The sequence below is a fragment of the Zonotrichia leucophrys genome, chromosome 20 (genome assembly GCF_028769735.1).
Source record: "Zonotrichia leucophrys gambelii isolate GWCS_2022_RI chromosome 20, RI_Zleu_2.0, whole genome shotgun sequence".
NCBI classification, from domain to species: Eukaryota; Metazoa; Chordata; class Aves; order Passeriformes; family Passerellidae; genus Zonotrichia; species Zonotrichia leucophrys.
In genome coordinates, this window is record NC_088189.1 from 7,720,038 (window position 1) to 7,747,325 (window position 27,288).

At 43.5% G+C, this 27,288-nt stretch overlaps 1 protein-coding gene across 2 annotated transcripts; it reads right to left on the minus strand.

The window, feature by feature from the left end:
• Positions 1 to 2,063: 2,063 nt before the first annotated feature.
• On the minus strand, positions 2,064 to 27,245 carry RPRD1B (regulation of nuclear pre-mRNA domain containing 1B). Of its 2 annotated transcripts, XM_064729893.1 has the most exons (8): positions 26,886 to 27,245; positions 25,343 to 25,472; positions 24,168 to 24,301; positions 18,107 to 18,219; positions 16,198 to 16,324; positions 14,960 to 15,135; positions 5,844 to 5,899; positions 4,398 to 4,535 (listed from the first exon to the last, which is right to left on the minus strand). In XM_064729893.1, exons 1-7 carry the CDS (start codon positions 27,220 to 27,222, stop codon positions 5,867 to 5,869), a joined length of 1,050 nt encoding a protein of 349 aa, XP_064585963.1. In that variant the 5' UTR covers positions 27,223 to 27,245; the 3' UTR covers positions 4,398 to 4,535; positions 5,844 to 5,866. The 2 variants fall into 2 exon arrangements, with proteins under 2 accessions (XP_064585962.1, XP_064585963.1); XM_064729892.1 differs by lacking the exon at positions 5,844 to 5,899 and having other exon boundaries at positions 2,064 to 4,535; positions 26,886 to 27,242.
• Between the last annotated feature and the right edge of the window lie 43 nt (positions 27,246 to 27,288).

Here is a 27,288-nt window from a genome sequence, read left to right on the forward strand (position 1 = left end):
GGAACACATTTTTACTCTCCTTGGTGCAACAAGACAACTGAGGCACCATCAAACAGCAGAAGAGACAAAAAACCCCCAATGCAGGAGGTCCCTCACAGGAAACCATCCCCTCTTCCACAGCCACAGAAGGTACAGGAGACACCATGGAGAGATGCCTCTTCCAGCACGGCCAACTCCAACAGCCTCTCTGTGCCTGCCTGATCCTTATGCAGCTTCCCCTGTCCTGCCCCTCATGGTGGGCTGTGCTGACACACAAACCAGTAAGGACTGGTCAGCTGGGCACTGGAAGCAGAGGGATGTGCTGACTGTCAGCTCCTTGTCCCTTCCCAGAACAACACAAGCCTTGTCTTTTCCCAGAAACACAAAGCAAGGCTTGTTTTTTCCCAGAAAGATGAAATGAGAGTTGTGTCTTCCCAGAAGGAAGTGACAAGACCCTAAACCTGTGAATGATTTACTACTATCAGTTGTCACACAGATTTGCTCAGTCAGCAGCAGTGCAATGCTTGGCCACCATGCCCCAGCCAAGCTGCAAACCATCACATCCTTGTGCCAAGGGAAAACACTGGGACATGGATTTGCAACCCCTGGCCAGAATCCAACCTTGATGGGCTGTAGGCTGCTCTGCACCCAGGGGACATTTCTGTACCCTAAGTGTTCATTTTCTTTAAACACCCCCTCCCACCCTGGCTGGTCCTGGGGTTTCCTGGGTTTTGCCTCAAATCCTGCACATGACCAGCAAGACCACAATTCCACCTGCTCCAGCACACATGAATGCCTGTGAGGCCCCTGGCCTTTATTAAACTTCTTCCTAAATGTCATTACATGAAGCCATTACTGAAAATAAAAATAAAGAGCATGTTTTCTACCTACTGTTGCCCTCCAGCAGTTAAGAGGCAAAAGATGCCTGTGGCACATCCCTAAAGCCAGTGACATCACTGGGAAATGTCTGTCCCAGCTCACTCCAACAGACTGGCGCCAAGTCTGCTGTGAAATTTCATCCAAGTGTTTTACCAGGTCATTTTTTTTCAGAGCATTAGGGACAGCTTATACTTTTTCTAACTAATCCTAGAGATAAATATACATAAAGTTTGGAACATATCAAAACTTGGTCCAAAAATCCAAAGCCCACAGCAGCCTGCCCTGGGTCAAAACTCTGGCAGCACAACTCCCCACCCTCCCCCCACAGGACGCCTCCAGTACTCCAAGGCTCTGCCTTGGACATCACCATCACAGCCTGGGGTATCACAGTTAACCTGTCTGTTAGTCAGGAGTGAGCTCCTCACCTTGTACAGGTGTGTGAGCCCCCATTCCTTGGTTACAGAGTAGGGAATGCACACCAGTGCACTGAGGTACTGAGCTGCAAGGGCAGCTGCCTAACAGTCAAGTATTTTTGTTCCAGCTCTTAAAAAAAACCAACAAAAACCTGATTTGCAAAGGCAAGGAAGGACAGCCAGTACCTTGTCACATTTCTTTCTTTGAAAGCCCCACCTTAGTTCCTGCAACACCACACAAAGGTGGTTTTCACCAGGAGGACCACACCAGCTCCCTCCTGCTCCCACAGCACCGCCCAGCCTCTGCACGGCTTGGTGACAGCACTGCTAAATACAGCGCCTTTCAGGGAAGATTTGTAAATCAGTATAAAACATAATCCGCTTTGCAGATCCTCTCCAGGGCATATGAAACAATCACTGTTTGCCCACAGAGGCTGTTGCAGACTGGTTAATTGAAGAACCCCTAAACCTCCCCAAAATCTCCAGAATTAGCTCCCAAGGCAACGTGAAGACCCCAAAGCTGAGAGGCTTCAATCACACCGACCCTCTGGAACAGCAGCTCCAGGTGCTCGTGCAGGGAGGCACCTTCCTCCCATTCCAGGTTTGCTTTTTATTTGTATTTTTCCCAGAGTAACAACTGACATGTCCTACAGAAATCCCCCATTTCCTCTCTGCATGGAAAACTGACTCAAGGATCTCCCCAAAACACTCCCTGGGCTTTAGAAAGGGAAAAAACCCAAACAAAACCCACAGGGTGCCAGAGCATTGAGGAAAGAAGTAAGGACACTACTGTTCAATGACACCCTCTTTATTCAAAAATAGATATCTATGAGACATTTCAGAATATACTGCTGTCAAATGGCAGCCTATATGTCTAAATTAATTCCTAAGTCAATTAATATACAGATTTAAGCTTTTGTTAAAAAAGACACACTGTGGGTAAATCTGTTTAACCTTCAGAAAATGTCACCCAGTTCACCAGATGCCCTTTGCCCAAAAAGTAAAACAAATAAAATTAAAAACTACAAGACTTCATTTAAATTAAGCAAAATAAAACACACGCATATATTCAGAAAAAAAAAATCAAAACATTTCAATTAAAAAATAAAAAAACCAGACAGACAACTCTCTCACAGATCTGCCCAAAACACAAACGTGAGATGCCAACACATTTGTCTACATCAGTTTTTGACAGTTTTTGTCCTATAATGGATACACATTCAATCAATGCTCAAAATAACTTGGTTTAACAGCCTCAGGGTAACTCTGTGAGCTGAATCAGGATGGAAAAGTCTTTTGGTTTGGGTTCTTGAAGTTTGGTGTTGGGGTTTTTTTTTTGTTTGTTTTTCATTTTTGGCAAAAGCAGAGAGAATGTACAGTGTTTAATCTAAAGTATGGACCATAAAAGGCTGCACAGTCAAAGAGACTCAGGGAACACAGAGTTCTGCCACTGGAAAAATTCCTGTAAACTAAAGAGAAAAAAACATCTGTAGGCTGGGCAGGGAGGGTGCAAGGAGCGTTAAAAAAGGACAAAAGGAAGTGTCAGTAGGAAAAGGACGTGAGCTTCTGAACAACTGAATGATCAAAAGATGCTGTGGTGGTGTTTGCTGTAACTGACCGGGCTCCTGAGCAGCCTGACAAATAAATTAATGCGGAGCAGAACGAGCTTTGCATTTCTGCATTTTCTTCTCCTGGCTTTGACACCAGCTCAAAACCACAGGGAGGCACAGAGAGAGCATCTCAGCTCACTTCATCCTCTGTCTTACAAAACCTGTGTTACCAGATCAGGTGTCTCCAGAAACAGAACCTGTTTTATAGTGAGAGGTGCTAAATTTAAACAGAATTGTATCCAGATTGGAATGGTTCAGTGATCAGAGTCCAGCTTGTCACACCTAACACACAAACTGAAATGTAACTACACCCCTGGCAGCTAAAACACTAGCCAGCAACATAATGGAATTAAGAGTTTTTAAAATTTACCTTTTTTGTTTTTTACACTTTTCCTGATTATAAAAATCAACTCACAATCTGTGACACAAAATTAAGTACATCCTTCTAATATCTACATGCATGGACAGGGTACATGTGCATACAGGATATATGCATATATATGGGTCTATTTTCTATATAAATAAATATTTATACCACATTTAACATCTGTGCATCAGACAACTTCACTAAAGCTACAGAGAGAGTTTATATCATTGGATTTTCAATGTAACCATCCTGAGAGCAGACCTAACAGTGCCTGTCACAGGGACACCAGCAGCTGCCACACACCATTCCAGCCTCTCAGGTCATTAAATCAAAGCTTCCATTACCATCTGATTTTATATAATGAAGAGGAAAAATGTGGTATAAATCTAAGGTAGCTAGAACAAAATTTACTTCCACTCCCACTTAGGTAACATCCAGTTCTGCTTTGCTCAGCACAGTGTAAATTATGAGTCTACTTCTAATTTCACAAAGAAAAGCTGCTTATTTTTATTGCCTGTGACTTCAGTTTACATCCATGCCAAATGAGAACTACCTTCACATCAGGCCACAGCATTATGAGGAACTGCAGGTTTAGGAACAAATCTTTCCCTGTACCATTGCTGAGCAGATGCTTCCCCTGACGTGGCACAGGACTGGCATGCACACACATCCCCACGAGGCCCATGAGCCAGTCCACTGCTCCCAGAGATGGGGCTCAGAAACCCAACTAAAACAGATGAGACTTATTCAGAAATAATATAATATTTGTACAGAGAGAAGATGCTGCATAGTCAACCTTCCTCTGGAAGCTTCCCAGGTATGTGTGTACATGATTCGTGATCTTGGTGGGGGTAACAAGTGCTAAGGGCAAACAGCAACTAAAGAGTACAGGAAAAGATGAGAGAAGTTTGCCTAAACAGACCACCCCCACTCCCTTTAGAGCTCACAAAACTCACTCCTCTTCCTCCCCTCCCGTGGGCCAGTGCACACAGAGAGGGTGAGTATGAGCAGCCAAGAGGTTCAAAGCAGGGTCTGCGAGTTCCTTCCTACTGCAGATCTTGGAAGACTGGACTTCCAGCCAACACCAGTCTTCTTTCTTCTGCTGGTAATAATGAAAACTGGGGCACATGGTTTGCTCTAGTCTGTTGAAAACAGGTCCCCAGCAGATGGCAGAGGTGCCAGACCTCCTGTGACATTGGGCAGCAGTGACAGGTCTGGAAGGCTCTGGATGTGAGATTTCAGCTCCTTGCGCACTTGGGTTACCCGAGCGAGCTTCTGTTTGTATTCCTGAGGGAAAGACACAAGAGAACAGAGATTAAGCACAGGTTAATTAACAGTGCTGTTAGTTAAGCCAGGAGTCTCTTCCAGGTGAGGACTCACAGAAGGTGGCCAGGCCCTGGTGCTCTGAGCAGGGCAGACCCTGCCATCTGCCCCAAATTCACAGCCTGCCCACAGGCTCTGGCATCCCTAAACTAACAACCCTGCCCTGCCTTACTAACTGTACATGTAAAATGTCCCCAAACCAGCACTCACTAGGGCCTGATACAGCATTTGAGAGAAGTGTCAGTGCAGAGTTGCTTTATCCTTGTGTTCCTCCCCAAATACGGACTCCCAGCTGCTGCCAGAATGTTCCTGACACCCCTCCACTGCCAGAAGCCACAGGCTGAGGCACACCACAGGTATTTACTATGCTGCCAAAATGCTCATTGCTTTCAAATGTGATCAATTCTCAACACTTAATTAATCCAATTTCCCCCTTTCAAGCTATTAAATCAAACTCAAGTTTTGGTTGTCAAACAGGGCCTCCTTTATGAGCTCACATTACAGCCCTGGCATGGCAGGGACACCATGGAAACACGTGCAGGACCACAGAATGTAAACCAGGGAAAGGCACATCCACACCAGATACAGACATTAACATCTTCAGGATTTTATTACAGAGGGAAAAAAGAGCAAGCTAAAAATCTCCAAAGAGGAAACGTGAAAGTGGTTTTTCCACAAATGAGGTCTGGATTGAGTAGTAAAAGTGCAGTAAGGAATCCCTATCCATGTGCAGAAATTCCCCCAGGACACCAGTGACTTGTGTTCCTAATGAGGAGAGAGAAGAGTTTGGATGCTGAAAATGGAAGAAAGAAAGAACTGTACCTTGGCCAATTCTGGTGAGAGGCCACTTATGAGCAGCCCAGTACACATCCAAATTATCCAATACAGAAGATTTTAATTAAGGACTGCTTATGCAATTTTCAAAGTTTTGTGATTCTATACATTCATGAAACAGTCAGAGAAGACAACAATTGAAGGACTAAAACTCAAATAGCACATAATTTTTTTTTGAATGTGCCAGTCTTTACTCAACTACATGTGGCCTACTTTTCATGGCACCTCCAGAATGCAGGAAACAATGAGCTTAAGGGAAAAAAATTACACAGAACAGACTGCCACACAGCCAGCTAGAATATCAATTTACTTTTCATTTCTTAATTACTTGGCAAAGAGAACAGAAGTTTATATCTCTGAAGATCAAATGAAACTAGGCACATGTTTAATCAAAACATCTTTCTGAAGAGTTTACAACTTTAATCCAGACTTTCTAACCTTCTCAGTGATGGAAATTCTCTTCACCTTCTCCAAACATCAAAGCACAGCAGTTCCTGTGGGGTTACAAGCAAGGAGTTTACACTCTCTGTGTTTCATTATTTGGAATTAGAACAGTGAGAGCAGCCGTCAATCGCAACAACTCCCGATACCCCTGCAATGGCTGTGTAAGTGCATCCCATAAATTTCCTGCCAGCACCAAACAGGAATGTCTTTTAACAGCCTGTTTCAAACTTAAATCCTTTATGAGGCTCAGTCAGTTAATATAACCAAACACTTCTGTTAACATACACAGGATACACAGTGAAATAATCAAGTCCAAACAAAGCCCTCCCAGCTCCATGAACTGCAGGGTGCTGTTCTCATGCCTAGAGAACAGCAACAAAAAAAACACTTCAAGGTGCACACCTTAATTTTGTGAGGAGTTGTCTTGCTTTAATGAAAGACAGACTCAGGAAAAAAGTATGCACCCACAGCCCAAATCACACTCTTTTGGGAATTCTTAAAGAGAGAAACAAGTCGAGAAACTCATGAGATGAAGACAGAGAACAAAACCAAACCCCCCAGATTCCTTGGCATTAATAAAGAGCAGCAGCAGATAAAGAGGGATGCCATGGAGGCACAGCATTCCAACACTTGGGACTCTTCTCCAAAAGCACGTGGGAGCCAAGGCTGGGGATAGGGAGAGTGCCCAGAGTGCTCAGCTCAGGGCTGGCTCAGCCCCAGGGCTGGAGATGGAGACAGCAGCACCCCAGCTCCTGCACACACAGCAGAGACTGCAGCAACATCTACTGAGCTCCAAATGCTGGCACAGAGAGGGTGGAAGAGGCTGGACTTGGAGATCCACAGAAGACCAACTTAAAAATACTTTAAAATCCATAATTCACACCATTGTCAGGCAGTGATGGATATCAAGCCAGGAAAGAATGAGCAGCACTTCTTCCTCAAGAATGCCAAACTGTCAAGAGTGAGTATCAGCAGGTGTTTCTTTCTTCTGCAGTAATTCCCACTAAAGATAGGAACAAAAAAAAGAAGGGCAAGGCAGCTGGCAAGTCCTCCAGGTCTGATAAACGGGCAGGGAAGATGAAAAGAAGTTGCAAATTCCAGGCATAAGCCAAGAAAATACCTCAAATATTTGAATTGCCAAGATCCACACAAAACAATTATGGATTTATGGATCCAATTATAGATCCAGAAAAAACAATTACGTAAAACCAGGTACAACCTCCACAGAAAGACTTATGTCCTGCCATTTTCAGGGCAAAACTGAGCAGGATCCATCACTTCTCATGGACAGTCAGGACTGGAATGTGATGGCTTTTGAGCTGAAGATGATTTGCGTGACCATTAGAGTTATATTAGATGCAAATAACATTCCTCTCCCAAGACAGCTACTTAGGGGAGGGAGAATCTTGCCAATGCCTTCCTTGTCTGACAGCCCAGTTCTTATAAAACACATTGACAAATTAAGAACCACCAAGATGTGTCCAAACCACACAGACTTGGGAGCAATTCTTCTGCATATTAACGGCACCAACCAGCTTCCAAATTCACAGTTAACAGCTTCAAGTGTTTAGGACAATATTGCTCTTAGCATCTCCTTATTTTCAGGGATATTCTACACTGAGAGCTACATGGAACACTGAGTTATCAGAAACATCCTCCCAGTTTGAAGAGAGACTTTTGTATGCACATGATGACAAAAAAGAAACATCAAGTCACCTTGAGAACCATATTCCTTTCAATTCTAAGTAATTCCACCTTACTAATAAGTAAATGCAAGCATTATCTAATCAATACCAAAGGCCTAAATCCTACCTGCTAAAAACCAAACTGTAAAAATAAGACAGAAAAAATTCTCACAAGGAAGAGGCAGTAACAGCCCCCAAACCAAAATTGGCTCAGAAAAACATCAATAAATTCAGGAATGGAAACTAAGGGAGTAATCCAGAAACCAAGATTTCCTAGAATAGATGAATACTTACTGCACAGATTGGATACACATCACAGAGCATGGCAGGAAACTGTCTGTTCCATGCTTAACCCTCTCCATCCCTCTCAGCCTGAGCTGATTCCTGGCAGAGCTGTCAAGGAGAGAGCTGGGACAGGGAATGCTGGCTGCTCCCCGCAAGAATACACAGCAGCAGAGACAGAGCCTGCTTCCAGCTTGAGGGCTTTGCTTTTCCCCACAAGTTCTGGCCATATTCTGCAACACAGGACTCTGGAAGCAGGTTTTATGGGAAATCATGTTTCTCATGTAGCCCATGACACACCTGGAAACTGCACCTTGCAGATTTTTACACAAGGTCCTTCCATTCCATAAAACTGAACAACACAAAGTCCAGTTAAAAGGCTGCTGCTTTCCAAAGCCTTCATTTGTACTCTGTGTTGAGCTGATTGTCTCACTGCTCAGTAGGTTTATATTAAGATTAATAGTATTTGGATGCTATTTGCTTTTTTTAGACAAAATAATGAGACCTCTGAGTTTCAGGATGATAGAGGAAAAAACTGGCTCTGTGCCACACGGATGCTTTTGCTAATCAATGTTTCCTTTCAGTGCATGGCGTTCTACATCCTCAGTGGCCAAGAGAATTAGATACTCGGTCCTTGAAACAAATGCAAAATCAGAATTAGCCACTGCTGAACGAAGCTGACACAGTGTTTCATTCCAAAGCAGCCGTGCTTGAACATTATAGAACTGGCTGTAATCAACATGACAGGAAATTCATCCTGAGCACTGCTGCGTGGCCTGGTTCACCTTGTCACGTTCCACAGCAGAGATTTCAGCTTATTTTGGCTCAGAGTGTGTACTGGACACGTCCTCTCCTGCGCAGGGTCGAGCAGGAACATGCTGTAAGTCATCACAGCAATTGCATCTGCTGAAAAAACATCTAGCTAAGCATTAATGAGAATTTGGAAAGTGAATAGGAAGAGCAGCCGCTCAGGCGCAGTTTTGATATGATGCAGCTTGAGCCAGCTGTAGGAAAGCAGAAGACCACAAACAAGCCAGGGGAAAAAAGCATCAGAGGCTCAGCAGGAATTTGCAGAGTATGTAGTGAAGTGAGAGTCTGACAGCCAGTGATTATATGTCCAAGTAAAACCTCTCTTTAAAAATATTAAATACACCACAGTACTGCAGCAGGCTGATTAGGTATTCCTTACCTTCTGCTCCTTGCCACTTAACCTAAGCAAAGTACTTTTAAAACATTCACTAGAAAAAGAACAGAAAGGAAAACTTCTGCCATTCCACAAGCTCATTGGAGCAGAACCCTCCTCAAAAGCAAAGTGAAACCAAATGCCAGGGTGAAACCAGGTTTCCTCATTCTGCAGCAGCACTAAACCAGAAAATCTGAGGTTTTATCTGAAAGATGCAGTCCAGGAATCAGAGCTTGAATGATGTATTTCCTTAAAGAGTCTTCAGTTCATTTTCAACCTTAAATTTGTTCAGTCTTGCTCTTTTAAATTTGACAAGGCTTCTTTCTTCTGTGGCATCATTCATCACACTTCAGCAGAGATGGTGTTTCTGCTCCTGGCAGAATTACGTGCTCTCAAACCAGAACTCGTTTCCTTGCTCTCCCCTTTGTTTAGGACAACAGAAGAGGCAGCAGGAGAGGAGCAGCATTTCTCCAGCTGCTGGGAATGCCACAACCTCTGCAATGTTCAAAAGCTCTCAGAAAAAGCCCAGGCTGCTGCCAGTGTATGATGGGCACAAATCATAATTTCATTTGCCAAATACCCTTCCAGAAATAAACATTTGATATTCACCATAAAAATCAACATCCAGGGCACAAGCCAACAGCTACATTCACCTCTCCAAGCATCTTAATGCTTTTCTAGCTAAGCAAGAGAGTGGTCAACACTCATTTACTTCAGTAAAATGCATAAAAACATTGTATGTGAATATTGTATTATTTTTATTCACTTTCATTGTTTAGTATTATTCTATTTGCAGCCCTACTGTAATTATAAATATCTACAAGCACCTACAAAATGAAGGAACTGTATCTTTCCATTGTGCAAAGAAACACAGCTGTTGCCTCGAGCTATACATGGCCCAACAAACCCAAATTCCCTGCAGTTGTGAGCTCACATCCCTACAGAGCAGCCTGAGCTCTTCCCCACACACAGGCACCAGTGGCTCACAGCAGGCAGGGCTGGTGCACTCACTGGTGCACAGCCCAGCATTTCTTGCCCCATCAGTCACCAGTTTGGTCCTACAGACCCAGGTCTGGCACTGTCTGGGTGCTCCAAGCTCAGGATCTCCCTGCCAGGGTGGCAGAGCTGACCCCACTCTGCAGCTGATTCCCACAGCTGCTCCTGCTACTTCACACGTGTCAAACACTGACCATTTTGTTTCCTGGCAGGAGCCCTAAAATTTAATCTCCTATTTCACTGTCTAAACCACTGAAATGAATATACCACAGAACCCAAGAATTCCTGTCTGAGGGAAGCAGCAGCCACAAAGCCGTGCCAACAGTGACACACTACAGAGACCCAGGCAGTGGAAGCAGCACAGCAATAAATTGCCTATTAACCCACTGAACTAAATTGTATTTCAAGAAAATGTATAGTGCTGGGCAGTCCAGGAAACCTCAAGTGAGAATGCACTTCATCCCTCAGAGATGCATTATCAAAGAGGGTTTGCAAATCTGTGTGGGCACGGCATTAACACCTTATTAAAGGTGCCTTGAAGCCATGAATATTAAAACTCACAAACATCTAAAAACCCCCAGAGCTCTCAGCAGGACTCTAAGAGACAATTTTTCAGCTGCAGCCAAGAATCAGAGTATTTCCCCTAAGCTGGATCTTAAATACAGTATGTTTTTTAGATTTATAGCTGCAGACATGTAAGCACACACTTATTTGAGTATATACACTGCTCCATGCACACTGCCTGTGTTACACTGCTCCTCATCTCACCTTGCACCAACACAGATACAGAAGGTGTATGCAAGAATTGCCCTCACTGACTGCACATCAAACCAAAAATTCTGACTGCACAATCTTCTATTTTTTCTGCCTCTTCTCCCCATCAGATCAAAAAACCCTCCCTCCACTCACTCTAGGTTTCCTACTGACAGTAGTTATTTCAGGTTCCCATGAAGCTTCTACACAATTTGCCATTTCCTTGGTTCTTCCAGTCTCATCTGTTTACCTGACTTCACTTTACACCTGCCTGCTACACCAATAGGGGATGTTCTCTCCCCACTGCATTTCCATTTTACACAAACTAATTCCCTGGATTTTTTCTCCTTGCCTGCCATGCATTCCAGAAGAGTGCTCTGACTTCAAAAGACAATTCTCCTTGAAGTTCTGCAGGCTCAGGTGCTCGAGGACAAAAAGCCTCCCCAGCTGATTGTGCTCAGTAATTGTAATGGTGCAGCAATGGCCAAAAATAACACAAATCAGAAAACTTCCATTGGAAGTTGAATACTACTGTGAGATACAAGGACACATCTCATTCTTATAGAAACAACAGCTTCTGCTTCTATACCTGTCTGAAAGTGGATTTTATTTCCTGTCATCTGCTATTGTGAAAGATCAGAGGTGGCCTGGACAATCTCTGGCATGGAAGATCAAACTGCACCTGCAGTATCAAGCCCACAATTGCTGAGCAAGATGAAGCACCATTTTAAAAGAAATTCAGTGTTCAGCTGTTGAATGACAGTATCCCCCACACCTTTCAGGAAGTTAACATGAGGAATACTTACCTTTGAAGATATATGCCTTGTTATAGGCTCTTTAGTATCAGTTTGGGGCCAGCTGATTTTAGTGACTGACAGAATTAAAGAAAATCTACCTTCTTAAGGGCTCTTAGACTCCAGTCAAAATGCCACAATACCACTCCCAGGATAAAGAAATCCTAATTATTACACTTTGATATTTTCCATTGCTACCCTAAAACCAGTTTGTCCATATGTTATGATCTTCAGGCTCTGTTGCAGCTTCCTCCCTCCAAATCACCAGTGCTGCTTTGCCCCTCACTGTTTCAATCCTTCCTCATGGCAGCTGTGTCCATGCTGATGTGTGATTCCTTTCCAAAGCCTCAGCATGTTCCTCAGCAGTGTCCCTCAGTTAAACAGCCTTACTGCAACTGATGACAAGAGCTGTGTCACAGGGGTTTGACATGCAGAGTATTCTGAGCATTAGCCCACAAGACACAAACATACTGAGTTTCTGTATGTTTTGATAATTTGCTGTTTCATGAGGGACAGCATTAACAGGATTAGTAAACAACTGCAGCTCTTTAGACCATAAAAGCTGCTTTTCAAAAAGACACAGATTAGCTACTTTCATTGCTATCCCAGTGAAAGACTTTGCAAGTAAAAAAATACAAAAAACATACAGAGTAATTTCCAAATTAGGTATTTCCATCTCTTAAAATATAGCCTGACTTTCATTTCTGTCAGAGGCCTCTCCCCCCAACCAACAGCCTTGGCTGGATGAGGATGGTGAAGTAAACAATCCATCTTCCATCCAAACACACCCTCTCATCTAAGTCAGGAAATTTAGAGGAAACTTCCTCAGCACAAGAGGAAAAACTCAAAATATCAAAGATCCTGGAAAAGACACTTCAAGAGAGCAAAGCCTACAATGAGTAAATATGTAAAATTAGATTGTTTTAAGTTATTTTCTCATTTCAGACCTTGCCTGAGTAAATGTTTTGGTTTTTAAATACATTTTTAATTGTTACAAGTTTCAGATCCTTCTAGTAAAATGCTTATTAGCACTACAAAGAAAAATACAGGCTTATCAATACTGTGAGAACATCAAAGACTCAAATAAAACTGATAAGCAGATCTGGCCTGCCTTATCTGTAACCAGCATCTTCCACTGTTTATTAACCCTCTACAAGGGCAGAACAATGGAATGCTGTAATCAGGCAACATCCCTCACTGAGGTTTGAGAGCTGACACGAATATCAATCGTGCCTCATGTTCAGTGCTGGAGTGGCATTTCCTGCAACTCTGCTTAGACTGCTACAGCACTGAGGCTGTCTTGTCTGGCAGAATGACAAAGATGCCAACCTAAACAGATACTTAATAAGATCCTAATATTTAAATAGGATCATTCTTTATTTTCTAATGTAGTGAAGAATTGCGTTTACACCTAATAGTGTGCAAGCAGCCTGTCCCATTGCCATCAGCAGGATTACAATCATTAACAAAGCAACTCAACCAGCAAAACACTTAATTTTCAGGGTTACATTTCTGCCTCTGCCAAAGTTACAATTTTGAAGTAACATTCTTTAGCAAAAGGATATTTTCCAAACAAAAAACCTCCACGATTGTCACAACATTTCAGCTAATGCATTAGAAATTTTAATTTCATGTTGTCATTATGGATTTCTCAGTTTCGAAGTCTCAAGCTGACTCAAAATTATTAATTGTTCTGAGCCTTTTAAAATATTATTGTGCAGCATTTTGCTACCTATAGCAGTGTGTATCATTTAGAGGTTTTTTTTACATACACATAGGTGTCCTTTAAGCAAGAAAAACCCTCAAAATTTGACCCAAGACTTCGACAGAAAATAAATCTGTTGCCAAACAACATTTGGTTTCATGGCATCATCTGTATCCACATCTAAAAGTGTTTTTTCTGACTCAGTCATAAGACTGATGCTATGCTTGAAGAAATTCAGTCACAAGGCATTGAGAAACTCCAATATAAACACAGGCAAAGAAAACACTCAAAATGAATTTTATCTGGGAACAATGTTGCCGAGCTGTCAGAGGAGGAGGTTTGCCATGAGAGTAAACAGAGAGACTGCAATTGCTGCAGCTCAGTCTCCTTCCAGGAGATTTTGTCCTCCACATCCCCTCCCATCCCACCCCGCAGCAGCTGCTCATCACCAGCACGGCGGTGCAGAGAAGCCCTTAATGTGCCGCCAAGGGGCAGTTTAGCAGATGGCAGAGTGACATACAACCACAGCCATTAATTAAACTCCTCGCTAGTCCCACAACGTGCTGCTGAAAGAACTTCCACGGAGAAGGCACATTTTGGATAAACAGTTGTAAACAGCTGGCTGCACAGCCTGAGCAAGGGGGCTCAGCTCAGCCCCAGGCTGTTTTAGGGCCCTGCCCTCCCTGTTCAAAGGAGCTGTACAGGCAACACAAGTCGTTGTCTTTCACAACCAGCCCCATTTACACTGCACCACAGAAGCTGTGGGTACATGGCTGTTAAAGGATGCAGAGTAGAAGATCTGGCTTAAACTGCTTCCCCTAAACAAGCAGGGGTTCAAGAAGCAGATGAAGGACACCTAATCATCAGGAAAATAACAAAAAACCCAAGCAGTTTAAAAAAACCTCAGCTAATTATGGCAAAGGGAGGTTAATTCTTTGAAAAAGGTTAATTTTTTAAGATTTTGTCATAACAAAATAAGCTATGTGTTAGGCAAGCCTATTTTTCTTTAAGAAATATAGAGCTCTGGGCTTTCCAGGTGCATTGAAACATCTAGACTGAACATCAGGACAGATTTGCATTCTGTAGATATGACACTGCTTTCTTACCTGTTTTACTCCAAGTGTAAAGACAACTAGAACCTAGATAACCTAGAACCAAAAGTAAAGGCAGGACCTGGAACTAAACGTAAAGGCAGGACCTGGAACTAAACGCAAAGGCAGGACCTGGAACTAAACGCAAAGGCAGGACCTGGAACAAAGTAAAGGCAGGACCTGGAACAAAGTAAAGGCAGGACCTGGAACTAAACGTAAAGGCAGGACCTGGAACTAAACGCAAAGGCAGGACCTGGAACTAAACGCAAAGGCAGGACCTGGAACTAAACGCAAAGGCAGGACCTGGAACTAAACGTAAAGGCAGGACCTGGAACTAACGTAAGGGCAGGACCTGAACTAAACGTAAGGCAGGACCTGGAACTAAACGCAAAGGCAGGACCTGGAACTAAACGCAAAGGCAGGACCTGGAACTAAACGTAAAGGCAGGACCTGGAACTAAACGTAAAGGCAGGACCTGGAACTAAATGTAAAGGTAACACCCAGAATCACGTAAAGGTAACACCCGGAATCATCTCCCTCGGGAGAAACCCACAGATTTGGAGTCTGGGGCGAGCGTTTGGTGAGCCAATTGCTCTGCCAGCCCCAGTAAGAGGCACTCACCTCCAGTTTCTTCTCCTTCTCCGTGAGCACATCCTTCTGGTTCTGGGTGTACTCGATGAGCATGCGTGCCAGCTGGCGCCGGTCCTCCAGCTCGGCCGCCAGCCGCCCGTTGTACTCGGCCAGCAGCAGGCACGCCTCGTCCACCGTCTTCGAGAGCCGCTCCGCAGCCTCTTTGTCTGCGTGCAAAAGCGTTGGGTGATTTAGAGGACAGAGTTTAAAATTTCCAGTTGTTGACAGAAGGGCTGAGATTCACAAGCCACAGGCACAATAACATCTTGTTCGTAAATATACTTCTGGCTTGACAGGAAAATAAGGGCTGTTATCACAGGGAAACAGGAAATAGGACATACACCCTTTGTGGGCTGTATTTTAGACATTGACATAGCTGACTGCATTTAATCCTTGCAGAGATGTCAGTGAAAGCAGGGAGATAAATCTGTGAATAGCAAGCCCCTATGAACAGGTTAATTAAAATGTTAGAAGTACCTTCAGGTAAACAAATCAGGTGGTTCCTACATTTAAACACTTTGGTAATTCCTCTTATATATGAGCAATTTCAAATGTATTGACACAAATCCAAGAATTGCATACAGTCCAGTTGGACACTGTAAGAATATATTATGAACAGTCAAATAAGTGATAATTCATAATGAGTTCTAAATTAAAACTACCTCCAGGAACAAGAGTCAAATCAGTTCAACCTCTAAATGCTTCTATTAAAATTACTTTTCAAATGCAATTGCACAAGTTAATTTAAACAAAGACTGACAGATTAACGGGGGTAGCAATTTGCCTTTTCCATAGCAATCAAGGACTATGTGTGTACTCAGCAGTCTGGTAGAACTTGAAAATATATCAATCAAGGACTATGTGTATACTCAGCACACTCTGACAAAACTCCAAGATATCTTAACAGCTGAGGTGTTTAAGAGCAAACACATCCACTTGAGAACACTTGCTCGATTTCCTTTATATTCTTTCAAAATGCTGATGATTCTCTCAAAGTACAAAAGCCTCAGTCCAAGCCAAAAAAAGGAAGCAGCTATGCAAGTTTAATCTTCAGTGTTAGTCACAGGATTGCTATCTGTTAATTACCCCAGAACTACAAAGCAAGGACACAAAAGCAGGAATTCACTCCACCATACATTGTGATTATTTAAAAAAAAAAACAAAAAAACCACACTTTGATTTCCAAGTTATTCTTTGGACCCATGTTCATTCATCTTCCAGTCTCATACCTGTAATTTTCTCCAGTAATGAAACATCTTGAACTTCCTGAGGCAGGGAAGCAATTTTTTGCCGCACTGTTGCATCTCCTGATGCTGCATTCTCCAGGTCTTGTAGGGCTTTGATCAAATCCTCGGTCTACAAGTGAACCAACAGTAAAAGCTGGTAACCTCAACCACATCCACTTCCCAGGGATGTGGTCACTGCAGAGGAGCTCACCCACCTCTGAAAGGCACCATTTGAGGAATATTTTCTTCAAGTAATTTTTAAACCTAACACAAGGAGTATTCATTGAGTTTACACTATCCTAGTGTTTAGCTCCTCCTGCATAATTACAGCAGGGCCATCCTTTTCAAGGCTCTGCAGTGGGAAACTTCTCAGTCCAATTAAGAAAAGTGATCATTTAAGACATAGCTGAGAAGGACATGACCACACCAGTCTGAGAGAACCACCAGCCCTGTGTGCTCTCTCAAGCTGGGACTGAATCTTCCACCCAAACATCCCTGACAGATCTCTGTCTCCCTGGAGTGTACAGGCACCTTTCTGTTCTGTTCTAAAGCTGCCTTCTGACAGAGCAAAAACACCCAACACCAAATTTCCATCAGCCCAAACAAAACTATACTAAGTTTCCCTCATGACAAGGTTTAGAATTCTGTAACTTGCTACTGACTATAAACTCCAATGATGACAAAAGCTCCTTCCATAAATCAAACTTTGTAATCTCCTGATTTTGCAAAGCCATGGCTGTCCTCACCCAGCTCCCTGCAAGCACAGAGCTTTCTGCAACTCATCTGGGCTCCTCACTGTGCCCTCAGCTCATCTCTCAGCTGGCTTTAGTGCACTGAGGAAAAACGTGTCAGTTTGAATTAATTCATTCAAAATGCAGCCAAACTTTAAAAGGACATGGATGAGGAGAGTTCTAGGAGGACCATCCCTGACACATTGTATTTCTTCCTTGCTCAGAAAAAAAACCCACCAGAGAAACTCCCTGAACAGGAAGAACAAAGTGTTGCTTTTTTGTTTAAAATATTCTGAAGTAGGGCAGGTTTTTGAAACAGAACACTAGAACCATAAACACAAGCACTGATTTTTAAACTACAATTCAATAGCTTGAAAGCTAATGAAAACACTAACAAATTTAAAATAAATATTTTCCTAATCTGAAAAACAAAGAGGTCCATTACCTAATCTTTACTACTTCCTTGCAAACTGCAAATGATTTCCAACAGTGACAATGTTTATAATCAAGAGAAACCATAAACTGCAAGGCATCTGGAGGTACAAACAACAACAAAATTTTCACTTATTTCCTTGACAACTGTTATTTATTTTTATTTTTCAATGTTTACAGTTTACCAGATGGATGGTGTAATTTTTTATCCCCTTCAAATAGGCTCTGGGTTAACGTATGTTCATTTTGTAGCCTGAAATGGCCGCAATGATTTTCTATTTCATTCCAAATATTTCCACACCAGTAACATGGAGCCTCTAAAGTCTTCAGTGCTGGTTTTCCTGCCAGCTCCACACAAATATAACAGAAGTTATGCTGTATAATAACTTACAGAAAGATATGAAGTATGAAAGAAAACTGTGTACTAACTGTTCACAGCTTTAGGTTTTAGAAGCTACACATTGATTTTGAGAAGAATTTAAAATATGGCCTGTTCTTCTAGCAGTCCTTTGGGATTCTTTCCTGGCAGCACTGCTCAGACCTTGGGTTACACATAATTGCAGTAGGGAAAAGGAATCTGTTGCATTTTGCATGGACTTCTCAACCCCAAAGTGCATCTCACCACTAAACCCATTTCACTTGTTGTCAGCTCCACCTTGTGGCGGTGACACAGGGGAGGTGGCGGTGACACAGGGGAGGTGGCCCTACGGCTTCCAGAGCTCCTCCCAAACTCAACCCATCCCACATACCAGCAGCGGCCCAGCACTGGGGTCTGGGGGTGAGTAGCTCCCAGGGTAATCATCATCTTCCTCCTCTTGTATTTGCTGGAAAGTTCGCTTTAAAGATTTCTTCTCCTCTGCAACTGAAGACAGAAACAACTCATTTGGATGCCAGATCTGCCCACCTTAACTATCTGAACTTCAAAGAATTACACCAGATGGATGCTCTGATGATTAAGCCCTCTAGGGGATGACCACAGCTGGACTTTAATGTTGGAATCATATTCCAAACACTCAAATGCAAAACAGTAATAAAAGATTGATTTCTTCCAGCCATGTATCTCTGTACATGCCAGCCTGAGGATACACGAGCAGTGTGCACTTCATGTGTTTGTGCCTCTCACAATGAAAGTAGGAAAGACAAATAAATGTGCTATTTGTCAATAAATTACAGACTTCAACCCTCAGATGCTCTGGCTAACACTGAGTGTACAGGTGAGGATTTCTACCAGTAGAAATGGTACATAAGGACAGAAGAATTTCAAGTTATCTTTCTGCATTAATTATATGCTCCCTGTGGTCCCACAATCAACACAGTAATTGCTCATTATTCAACCTTCCACTCTTTCATCAAAATAAGGGCTTCAGGACAGTTCTGTTTAAGTACAACTCCAAGATGTGACAGCAGCAACACCAAAGCATGAACTAATCCCCAAGCAGGTAACCTGCAACACTTCAGAAACAGGGATGTCATAAAGCAAGACAGCATTAGTTAAATGAACCTCAGCATGGCAAACATTAGCTTGAAAGGGAAGAGACAGTTTATTTAAATGAGTCAGAAGTCTTAATGATGCCTTTGAACCAGCCACAGAACCTTCAAAAGAAGGCAGGTCATTTTTTAGACTTGCCACCAAAGATAATAAGATATGGAGTAATTTGTAAGAAATCTTTGGACAGTCTTAAGAACATCTATTCAATGGAATCCAGTCTTGCCAAGATAATCTGTATATACTTTGATTCACAGGAAAAACCAAGATCACTCAATTTGAAACAAAACCAGACTGTCCCATTCTAATGGGGAACCAAACAAAGGTCTGTCCTTAAATGCAGAGTTTTGCCTGCCTTGTCAGGTGGGACATATGAAAAAACTTCATTCTAATGGAGAGAAATCAGAGGAGCTGTTACATCCTGCTCGTTGGGGAAAGAGTTGAACAACCTTCCCAAGGCAGGCACAGAGGACACACTCACTCAATGGAAGGCAAAGCAGCACTCAAAAGTTACCCTAAACCAAGGGAAGTGTTAATGTTTGATAGAACAAAGCTACCTAGGCTAGAGAAAGGACAGCCAATTATTGCATGTATCCAACTGATGTATGAGTGCTTGACAATCTGACTGGCAAGCCAGTGATGCACCAGACCAACAAGGAAAACAGCTGCTGCCCACTGAGGTCTGTGAGAAACACGAGTTGGGTTGAACAGGAGGTGAGCAGATGAGAAAGTGGGCAAAGAGAGCATTTAAAATTACCCAGCCCAACACAAGAGGTCATCAGTATTTATCACTTGTGTGTACTTATCATAAAATAATTAACCAACAGAGGATAAACCTGAGCCAACAACAGAAGAATGCATGACCACAGCGATCACACAAGTGAAATTAAACGGAGAGCTGGGATTCAAATTGCTGAAGAGTTATTCCTGCTGTGTTGCCAACTGGTCTACCACAAGACACAGCATTACACTTGCTCACCACTCTGACACAGAGGATTCAGAATTCATTGAATATTCCATCTGAACAAGGCTACGTGAGTCTGACTGCAAGCACTCTGAAATCGGTGATGCTGAGTACCTGCAAACCTAAGCAAAAGTCACTGGAGAATTCTAGAAACTCTATCTCAATCTCATCAAAATAGAAAAAAACCCCTTTGCTTATTTGCTAACCCAGGAGCATATGGAGCAAAAGGATCCCTGAAAGAACAGAAGCACAGCACAGATACACCCTGCCTGGGTAACTTACAAAACCTGCCAGCCAGGGGTAATTTAACCATCACAGTCTACACTAGCAGAAAAGCATGTCAAATCCAGCCAGAGGAGCGGAAAACAAGCACTGAGAACTTGCAGAACTGATCAGAATGTAATACATAACCAAAACAATCAAGATATCCTTGGAGAATACAGAGGTATTCTACAATGGTACCTCTTGTAGAATTCAAGAGGTTCTTCCCTGAAAATCAAGAGCCCACCTTGACATGGACACAAAGAAGCCAGAGAAACCCCAATGAAGTCAGCTCTCTGCTTTGCTGCACTCTTCACAGACATTGAACCACTCCCAAAAAGCCTCCAAAGGGCAAAGCACTCTCCATTCCTCCAAAACAACAGACAACTGCTCTCCTCACAGCTGTGCAGTGACACCCCAGGCTGCTGCTACCTTGCTATTGCAGAGCACACAGACACCTGCAAAAGCATTTCTGCACCAACTTCTATGCCACAAATCATCTCAGCTGGCTTGAGGAAGGTTACAGTGTCCAAGGCCTTGCTGACAACTATGAGCTGTTCCTGTCAGCTGGACACCTGAGGGATCTTCCCAGCTCAGGTGTTCACTTCCTTGTTCTCAGCTCTGGATGCCTGTTCAGAGGTAAACAGGCTTCTAATGAGCCAGCACCCCCTCCAACCACTCCAAACCCTTCTCTCTTTGGGGGTAGATTACTTGTGGTTGCTGAAGCTCTCATTACAACATATATTTGTTGGCAGCCTCTCCTAGGGTAAGCACAACTGGAGCTGAGCTGCTCCAAAACCAAACCCAGCCCTGTGTCCAGGTGCCTTCATTTCAGCTACCCTCAGAAGCCTCCCTGCCTGCTCTCCTCTCCTCTCTGTTCTTCTCCATATTTTAATACAAGTCTGACTTTCTGTGCCAGAATTTGCAACATAAACACAATGAAAGCAGTCAGGGAGCATCTCAGCTCTGTGTTAAGAGTGACACACTCCTACATCACAGCACATTCAAGGACCTTCTTCAATTGCTTGTTACAAAGACAACAAAAAGAAAACACATCAGCTGTATCGGTTGTATTGCCTGAAGGGTTTCACATCAAACCTTTAAGACCTACTTTTTCCAATCTTTGAGAGAAATGGGGGGTTTTTCTCTTCCCTATTGCTTGTGAAAAGAAACATTCTAATAAAAATGAGATTAATGAGAAAGCAAATGCAAGCTTAATGAATACATTTAGAGATAAAACAATGTATCAATATTCAAAAGCTCATTTCCATGCATATGCATATCTCCTGAAGGAACCAGAAAGACTAAAATCTGGTAGTCAGCTGCACCACTGAGCAGTCAAACCAGGGGACACAGTGCTTAGAAAGGGCTGGTTGTCTTACCCCTCTGTTTCTCTGAAGGGAAATCAGCTCTGCTCCACAGCAGGAGCTCAGCATGCCCAGACAACTGAATTGCTGTGCATTACCCAAGGCCTTGCTAGTGACAAAACAAGTAACAAACTGTAGCACTGAAACACTGACTGATGAGCATTGAAGATGCATTTCCTCACTGATACAGGACTCCAGTGCACTTTGGGAAGTCACACAACTCTAAGTGGTGCTCTCAAGACAAGCAGAGTCATCCTTCTCAGAGAGGATGACTCTCACCAGCCCAGGAATTTAAGACACTGCAGTATGAAAAATAACAGAGAACTACCTGCACTGACCTGCTGCCATACCTCAGGCTGAAGAAAAGAATAGTTGTTATCACAGCACCAGGTGTTATCAACAGCACCAGATGCCCTTAAGGAGCTCCAACATTTTAACAGCACAGCTTGCACCAATCTACAGACACTAACACTGCCTATTTCTCAGCTGTGTCTACCTTGGGAGTCCACAAATCCAGAATGGCTTTGCAGGAGCACTGGACTATGGTTTTCCACATTTACAACAATTGTTCTATCTGTAAACCAGGACACCTTAATCTCCACCTTGCTTATGTTCACCTGTTTGAAGATGGAATACAGTAACCACAAAAAAACCTTCTGCAACTCACCAGAAACTCAAACACCAATTTATGTCAGAAATCCATAAAGCCCCCAGGTGAAACTAGCTCTTACCATCAAGAAGCTCATTTGCACACATGCCAGTCAAAGCAAGGAAAAAACCCACAGGATAACCCTGCTGAATCTTTCAAACTTCTTTTTGACCATGAGTTGACAAGGCAGTAACATTCACACTCATGCAAAGGCCTGAACCTTCCTTCAAATAAAAGATACTACATTAATATCTCTAATTACCCAGGCAAAAACCAAGTTTCTTGCCAAGTGAAGCTGTGCACACAGCAGCTCTTCAAGGGTTTGTATTCCTCCACTCTGCTTCCACAGACAAAGATCTGTTACTCTTAGGAAGTTTAATTTTGTACAAATGTTTTTAAGTTGAGAAGACAACAGTAGCAGAAGTGGTTGATACCATCAGCCAAAGGGAAAGGACACTGAGGGACAGCTGGTTGCCAAATGACCAGGAACTAACACATGGTATCAATTATCAATGCCTTTAGATTCAAAGTTAAACACTTGTGAAACACCTACCCAGCTACACTAAATTAAAGTTTCAAGTCCTCAGTTAATCAGGTCAGGGCTGTCAGGAGTGTAAATTCTGGCCTTTGATAACACACAGGTGCCTCATTCACTGCACCCAGACAAGAGGAACCCCAACATGAGCCTGTTCATGCAGAGAATGTTCACCTGCACCCCTCAGAGCACAGACTGTCTCCACAGAGATGGGATAACCCCTTTGGTCAGGGCAGCTGGCTCACAACATTTTGGGAAAAAACTGCAAAAGTCTTCTTCCAAAGGGTACACCTCAATCAGGGGCAGGTGGAAGGGCACTGGTGTGAGCTGCTAGAGCATCCATCCAGCAGTTCTGCCCAAAGCACTTGTGAAAAAGCACAAAGCTACAGCCAGAGATGTCTTCACACACAGATCTCATTTATACTCCTATCTTATAAATTCTACATTAAATACCAACTCAATCAGACCTTGTTTTCACCACCTAAGAATGGCATAAGAGCTTTCTACTAATGACCATGTCAACTCTCTCACATCATCAGAACTCTGTGGGTGATAGAAAAAAATATGACCAGAGCAGCAACGTCATTCCAGCTCATTTGAAGACACACACTTCACAGAATCATAGAATGGCTTTAACAGAAGGGGCCTTAAAGGCCACCTCATTCCAACTCCCCTGCCATGGGCAGCAGCACCTGCCACAACACCAGTTTGCTCAGGGCCCCATCCAACCTGGACTTGAACACTTCCAGGAGTGGAGCATCCACTTCCTTCAGCTGTAAGATGGACAAACATTCCTTTAACCAGAACACTCTTGATTTTTAATGACCCTCACCTTCCACAGTTGAGGCATCTCACTGCTCCCCTCTATCCCCTGGAGCACTACCAGTGAAACACCTGCAAGTGCTACAGAAGAGGCAAGATCTGCCAAAGCAGTAAATCAAACCCCACCAAACACAAGCTTATGCTCAGTTTCTCACAGCTCTCATGCAGTAATAAGGTTATAGCTGTGATGTTCTAATGATATTAAATTATGCAAAGTTAGTTTTCTCCAAATGACATCAGCTGGTGTAAGAAAATAAGAGACCAGACAAGCTTCTGGGGCATATATTCCAGACTTCAATTATTCAAAACTCCTTTCTGCATCATAATAAAATCAGTAACTATGGAAAACAAAACAATTAATATGAGAATGAAAGCACTGACAGCATTGAATAAGACACTCTAATAACCCAGCTGAGCAGTCTCAGAGATGCAGAGTGGGACACTTGAGGTGGATACAGAGTTCCCTGCATGACTGAGTTGCTTTCACCCCAAAAGGCAGCCCTGGAGCACTGAACCAGACATCACAGCCAGTTAAGCTCACTGCCAGCCCCAAGACAGCACACCTGCAAACCAGAACTGAGGGTTTTACAAAAATCACACTTCTCAACACAGTCCTGAAGAATCTCCAAAACCAGCTCTGGCAACAGCTCAACTCCTCAGAGTAATTCCAGTGAAACATGCACCAATTTAAAAACAAAACACACATGACAAGCAATATGCATTTACCTTTTGTTTGGGGGCTGTTGGAGTCTTCCATAGACAGTTTGAGCTGCTGGATGAACTCGCTGCCATACACACTCCTCTCCTGCCAGATGTTCAGCAATCGTTCCAAGGGCTTCTTGCAGCCCTCGTCTGCTTCTCTGCTCAAAGATTGGGAAATCATTACACTTCAGCTGATCAACACTCCTCATGCTTTCAGAGAGCATCTTCCAAACTGGCAGCTGCACCCATTGCAATATGTGAACATTTGGAGAGAATCTTGCTCATGTTGTCTGAGACAAACTGTGCAAAACACACTTGTGGCCAATTTTCCTCTTTATTTGACCTAAAGATTGCCTGAAGTCTCCCACCATTCCCACCTCAAAGCAAGGGCAGGAAAGTTGTGAAAGAAGAAACTTGCCATCATTCAGAATTTGCAATAAGAGTTTATAAAAAACCCTGAAGCTGACAAGTTTACAACTCTGAGTATTAACTTTAAACAGCTGTTTCAGCCAATAACATCCCAATTAAAAGCAGGTTGATTGGATCATTAGGCACTTAAATGCACTCAGAGCGTGCTCTGACAGTCACAGCCCTCCAGAACAGACAAATACCCAGAGCATTAATGTTGTTTAGCTGAGGTAACAGGACTCATTATGCCATTTAGACACAATCTTAAATAAACAACAGTGCATTTTTGGTAAGGTGGTGACTGCATCACTTCTTCCCTTTTAAATAAGAAATTCTTCTTTCCTCCAGCAAGGATATTACTGGTCAGGTAACACACAAAGGAACTGCTCAACCAAGGGCTGGTGAGAACCCAGTGACCCAAAACATCAGCTCTTTCAAAGTCTTTTGACAATGGGGCAGAGCCATTCATTATGTGGCTTTAACAAACACACCCAACTGCTCAATTCCACTGCTCACACACAGACCTGCCAGATCTTTAGGTAACAATTGAAATGAAGTCCATAGGAGCTTCACAAACATGTAGAGCTGTAAAAGTCTGGTTCACATACACAGTTACCCATTTAAACTAAACAGTCCCTAACCACAAAGCAGTCAGGATCCAATCTCTACTATAGAGAAGGTACAAGCACGCCCTAGACTTAAAAAAAACAACAAAATCCAATTGAATTAAGCTTTGAATAACAAGAATGCAAATCTCTAGAGAGGAAAGCTGAAGAAATACAGCAACATACCTGGCAACATGAGAAAATGCATCCACGAGAACAGATTCAAACTCCCTGGTAAATTCAGGGCCTTTCCTCTTACTGTTCTGGATGACATCGTTTGCTAAATATAGGAAAGTAAGCTTCCTACTTGATTTTGCTGAGAAAGGGAAAAAAATAAAAAGGAAAAAACAAAAGGAGAGTTTATATTTATTTCTTGTTTCTTTCACCTGGAATCATTAACAGGGCTTTCAAAGTTGTTTATAGCTTTGCAGTTTAAAATCAAAGTTCAAAACAGTAACCAAAGGAAATCAGGGGCTTTCAAGTAGTTTTCAATGTCCTCACTTCTGCTCTTTTCCAATTAATTAATAAAACAAACATGAGTTTAATGCTTTTTGTGCACAGTGACACCTCAACTCTGAAAAACCAATAAATTTTAAACACAATTTTAAAAAGCTGTTTTAACCCATCAGCAAATTAATAAACCAATTAATTTATTTTTTATTAATTAACTTCAGGAAAAATACTCTAATAAAACTGAGTAACTCAGAATGCAGGAGAAAGCTATTGTGGAGACTCAAAAATTTTCCAAACAATGCTCCTATTATCAAATTTCTTCAATACACCTTAAATTGTCCTAGTTTGACATCGTCAGTTTCTTCATCAATATGGCCAGAATTAGTGAATTTCACTGTTCCCCCAATACAAACAACACAGAAGGCAGAAAACAAAGGTGCTCATTTCCACAACAGGGCAAAGGCAGCTCTTCAAAAACTCATTCATAAACTACAAATGGCAAAAAGCAGCAATCACATAGAAGATAGCCCAGCTGCTCCACGGGGCTCACAGTGATGGTGCCCGCAGGGGAATGGTGACAGTGGCTGCACCTGGGGACAGGGCATCCAATGCTAAAACAGTCTGGGTTTGAAGGGACCTTAAAGATCACCTCGTTCCTACCCCTGCCACCGCCTGGCACACCTTCTACCAGGCACTGCAACCTCCCTTGGCTTCAGGACGAAGCCATCTGGGAAATCACCTTTTGTTAATCTGCAAGGAAAACACGCACAAAATGTTTCTGGCTGATAGCACCAAAGAGTTTTACAGACTCCTACAACTACTTTTTCTTTGCTTATCTCCTCTCACTAACTCTGTAACGGGTGAGCAGTACGAATCCAAACCCAAAATTTAAAAACGGAGCCAAACAGCCACAGCACTTCCAAGTCTGTCTGGGCACAGTTAGGGGAACGCAATTCGTACATCTCTTGTTTTACACCCGCCCAGAGCTGAGCATCCCCTCCCTCTCAACCCACGCTTGGCTGTGCCTCTGCCTTCCCAAAGCCGCCGCCGGTATCAGCGGATGCTCCCCTCACACGTGGCGTTCCCCCCAAAGTTTAGTAAACAACAACACAGGAGCCAAACAGCGCCCAGGCTCCCACAACTCCCGGACACCAACTTCTCCCGGGGCCGGCCCGCGGAGCTCCGCCAAGAGGAACCGGCCGCGCTCAGCGGCAGCTCCGCTACCTCGGGGCAGGGGCTGCCAGAGCGGCCCCCGCCGCACAAACCCCCCGCGCACCTTTGCGGAGCTCCCGGTGCCACACGGCGACGATGGGCCCCGCGTGCTTGCGGTGGTGGATGAGCCACAGCGAGAGCGTCTGCACGCTCTGCTGGGAATTGCTTAGCTCCGACAGCTTCTTCTCCAGCGCCGACTCCGAGAAGGAGGACATGGGGCCGGGGCTGCTCCGCCCGCGGGGGGGGCGCGGCGCGGCCTCACCGACAACAACCCGCCGGGGCCGCCGCCACAAGATGGCCGCCCGCGCCCTGACCCCGCCGCGGGGCGAGGGGCGGCATCGTACGGAGCGCCGGAGGGAGCCGAGCCGCACGGCGGGAGGGCTCAGCGCATGCGCAACCATCCTCGGCGCCTGCGCACTGCGAGCACTCGCGATTTTTCTCACAGCGCCTGCCCTACCCTGCGGGAG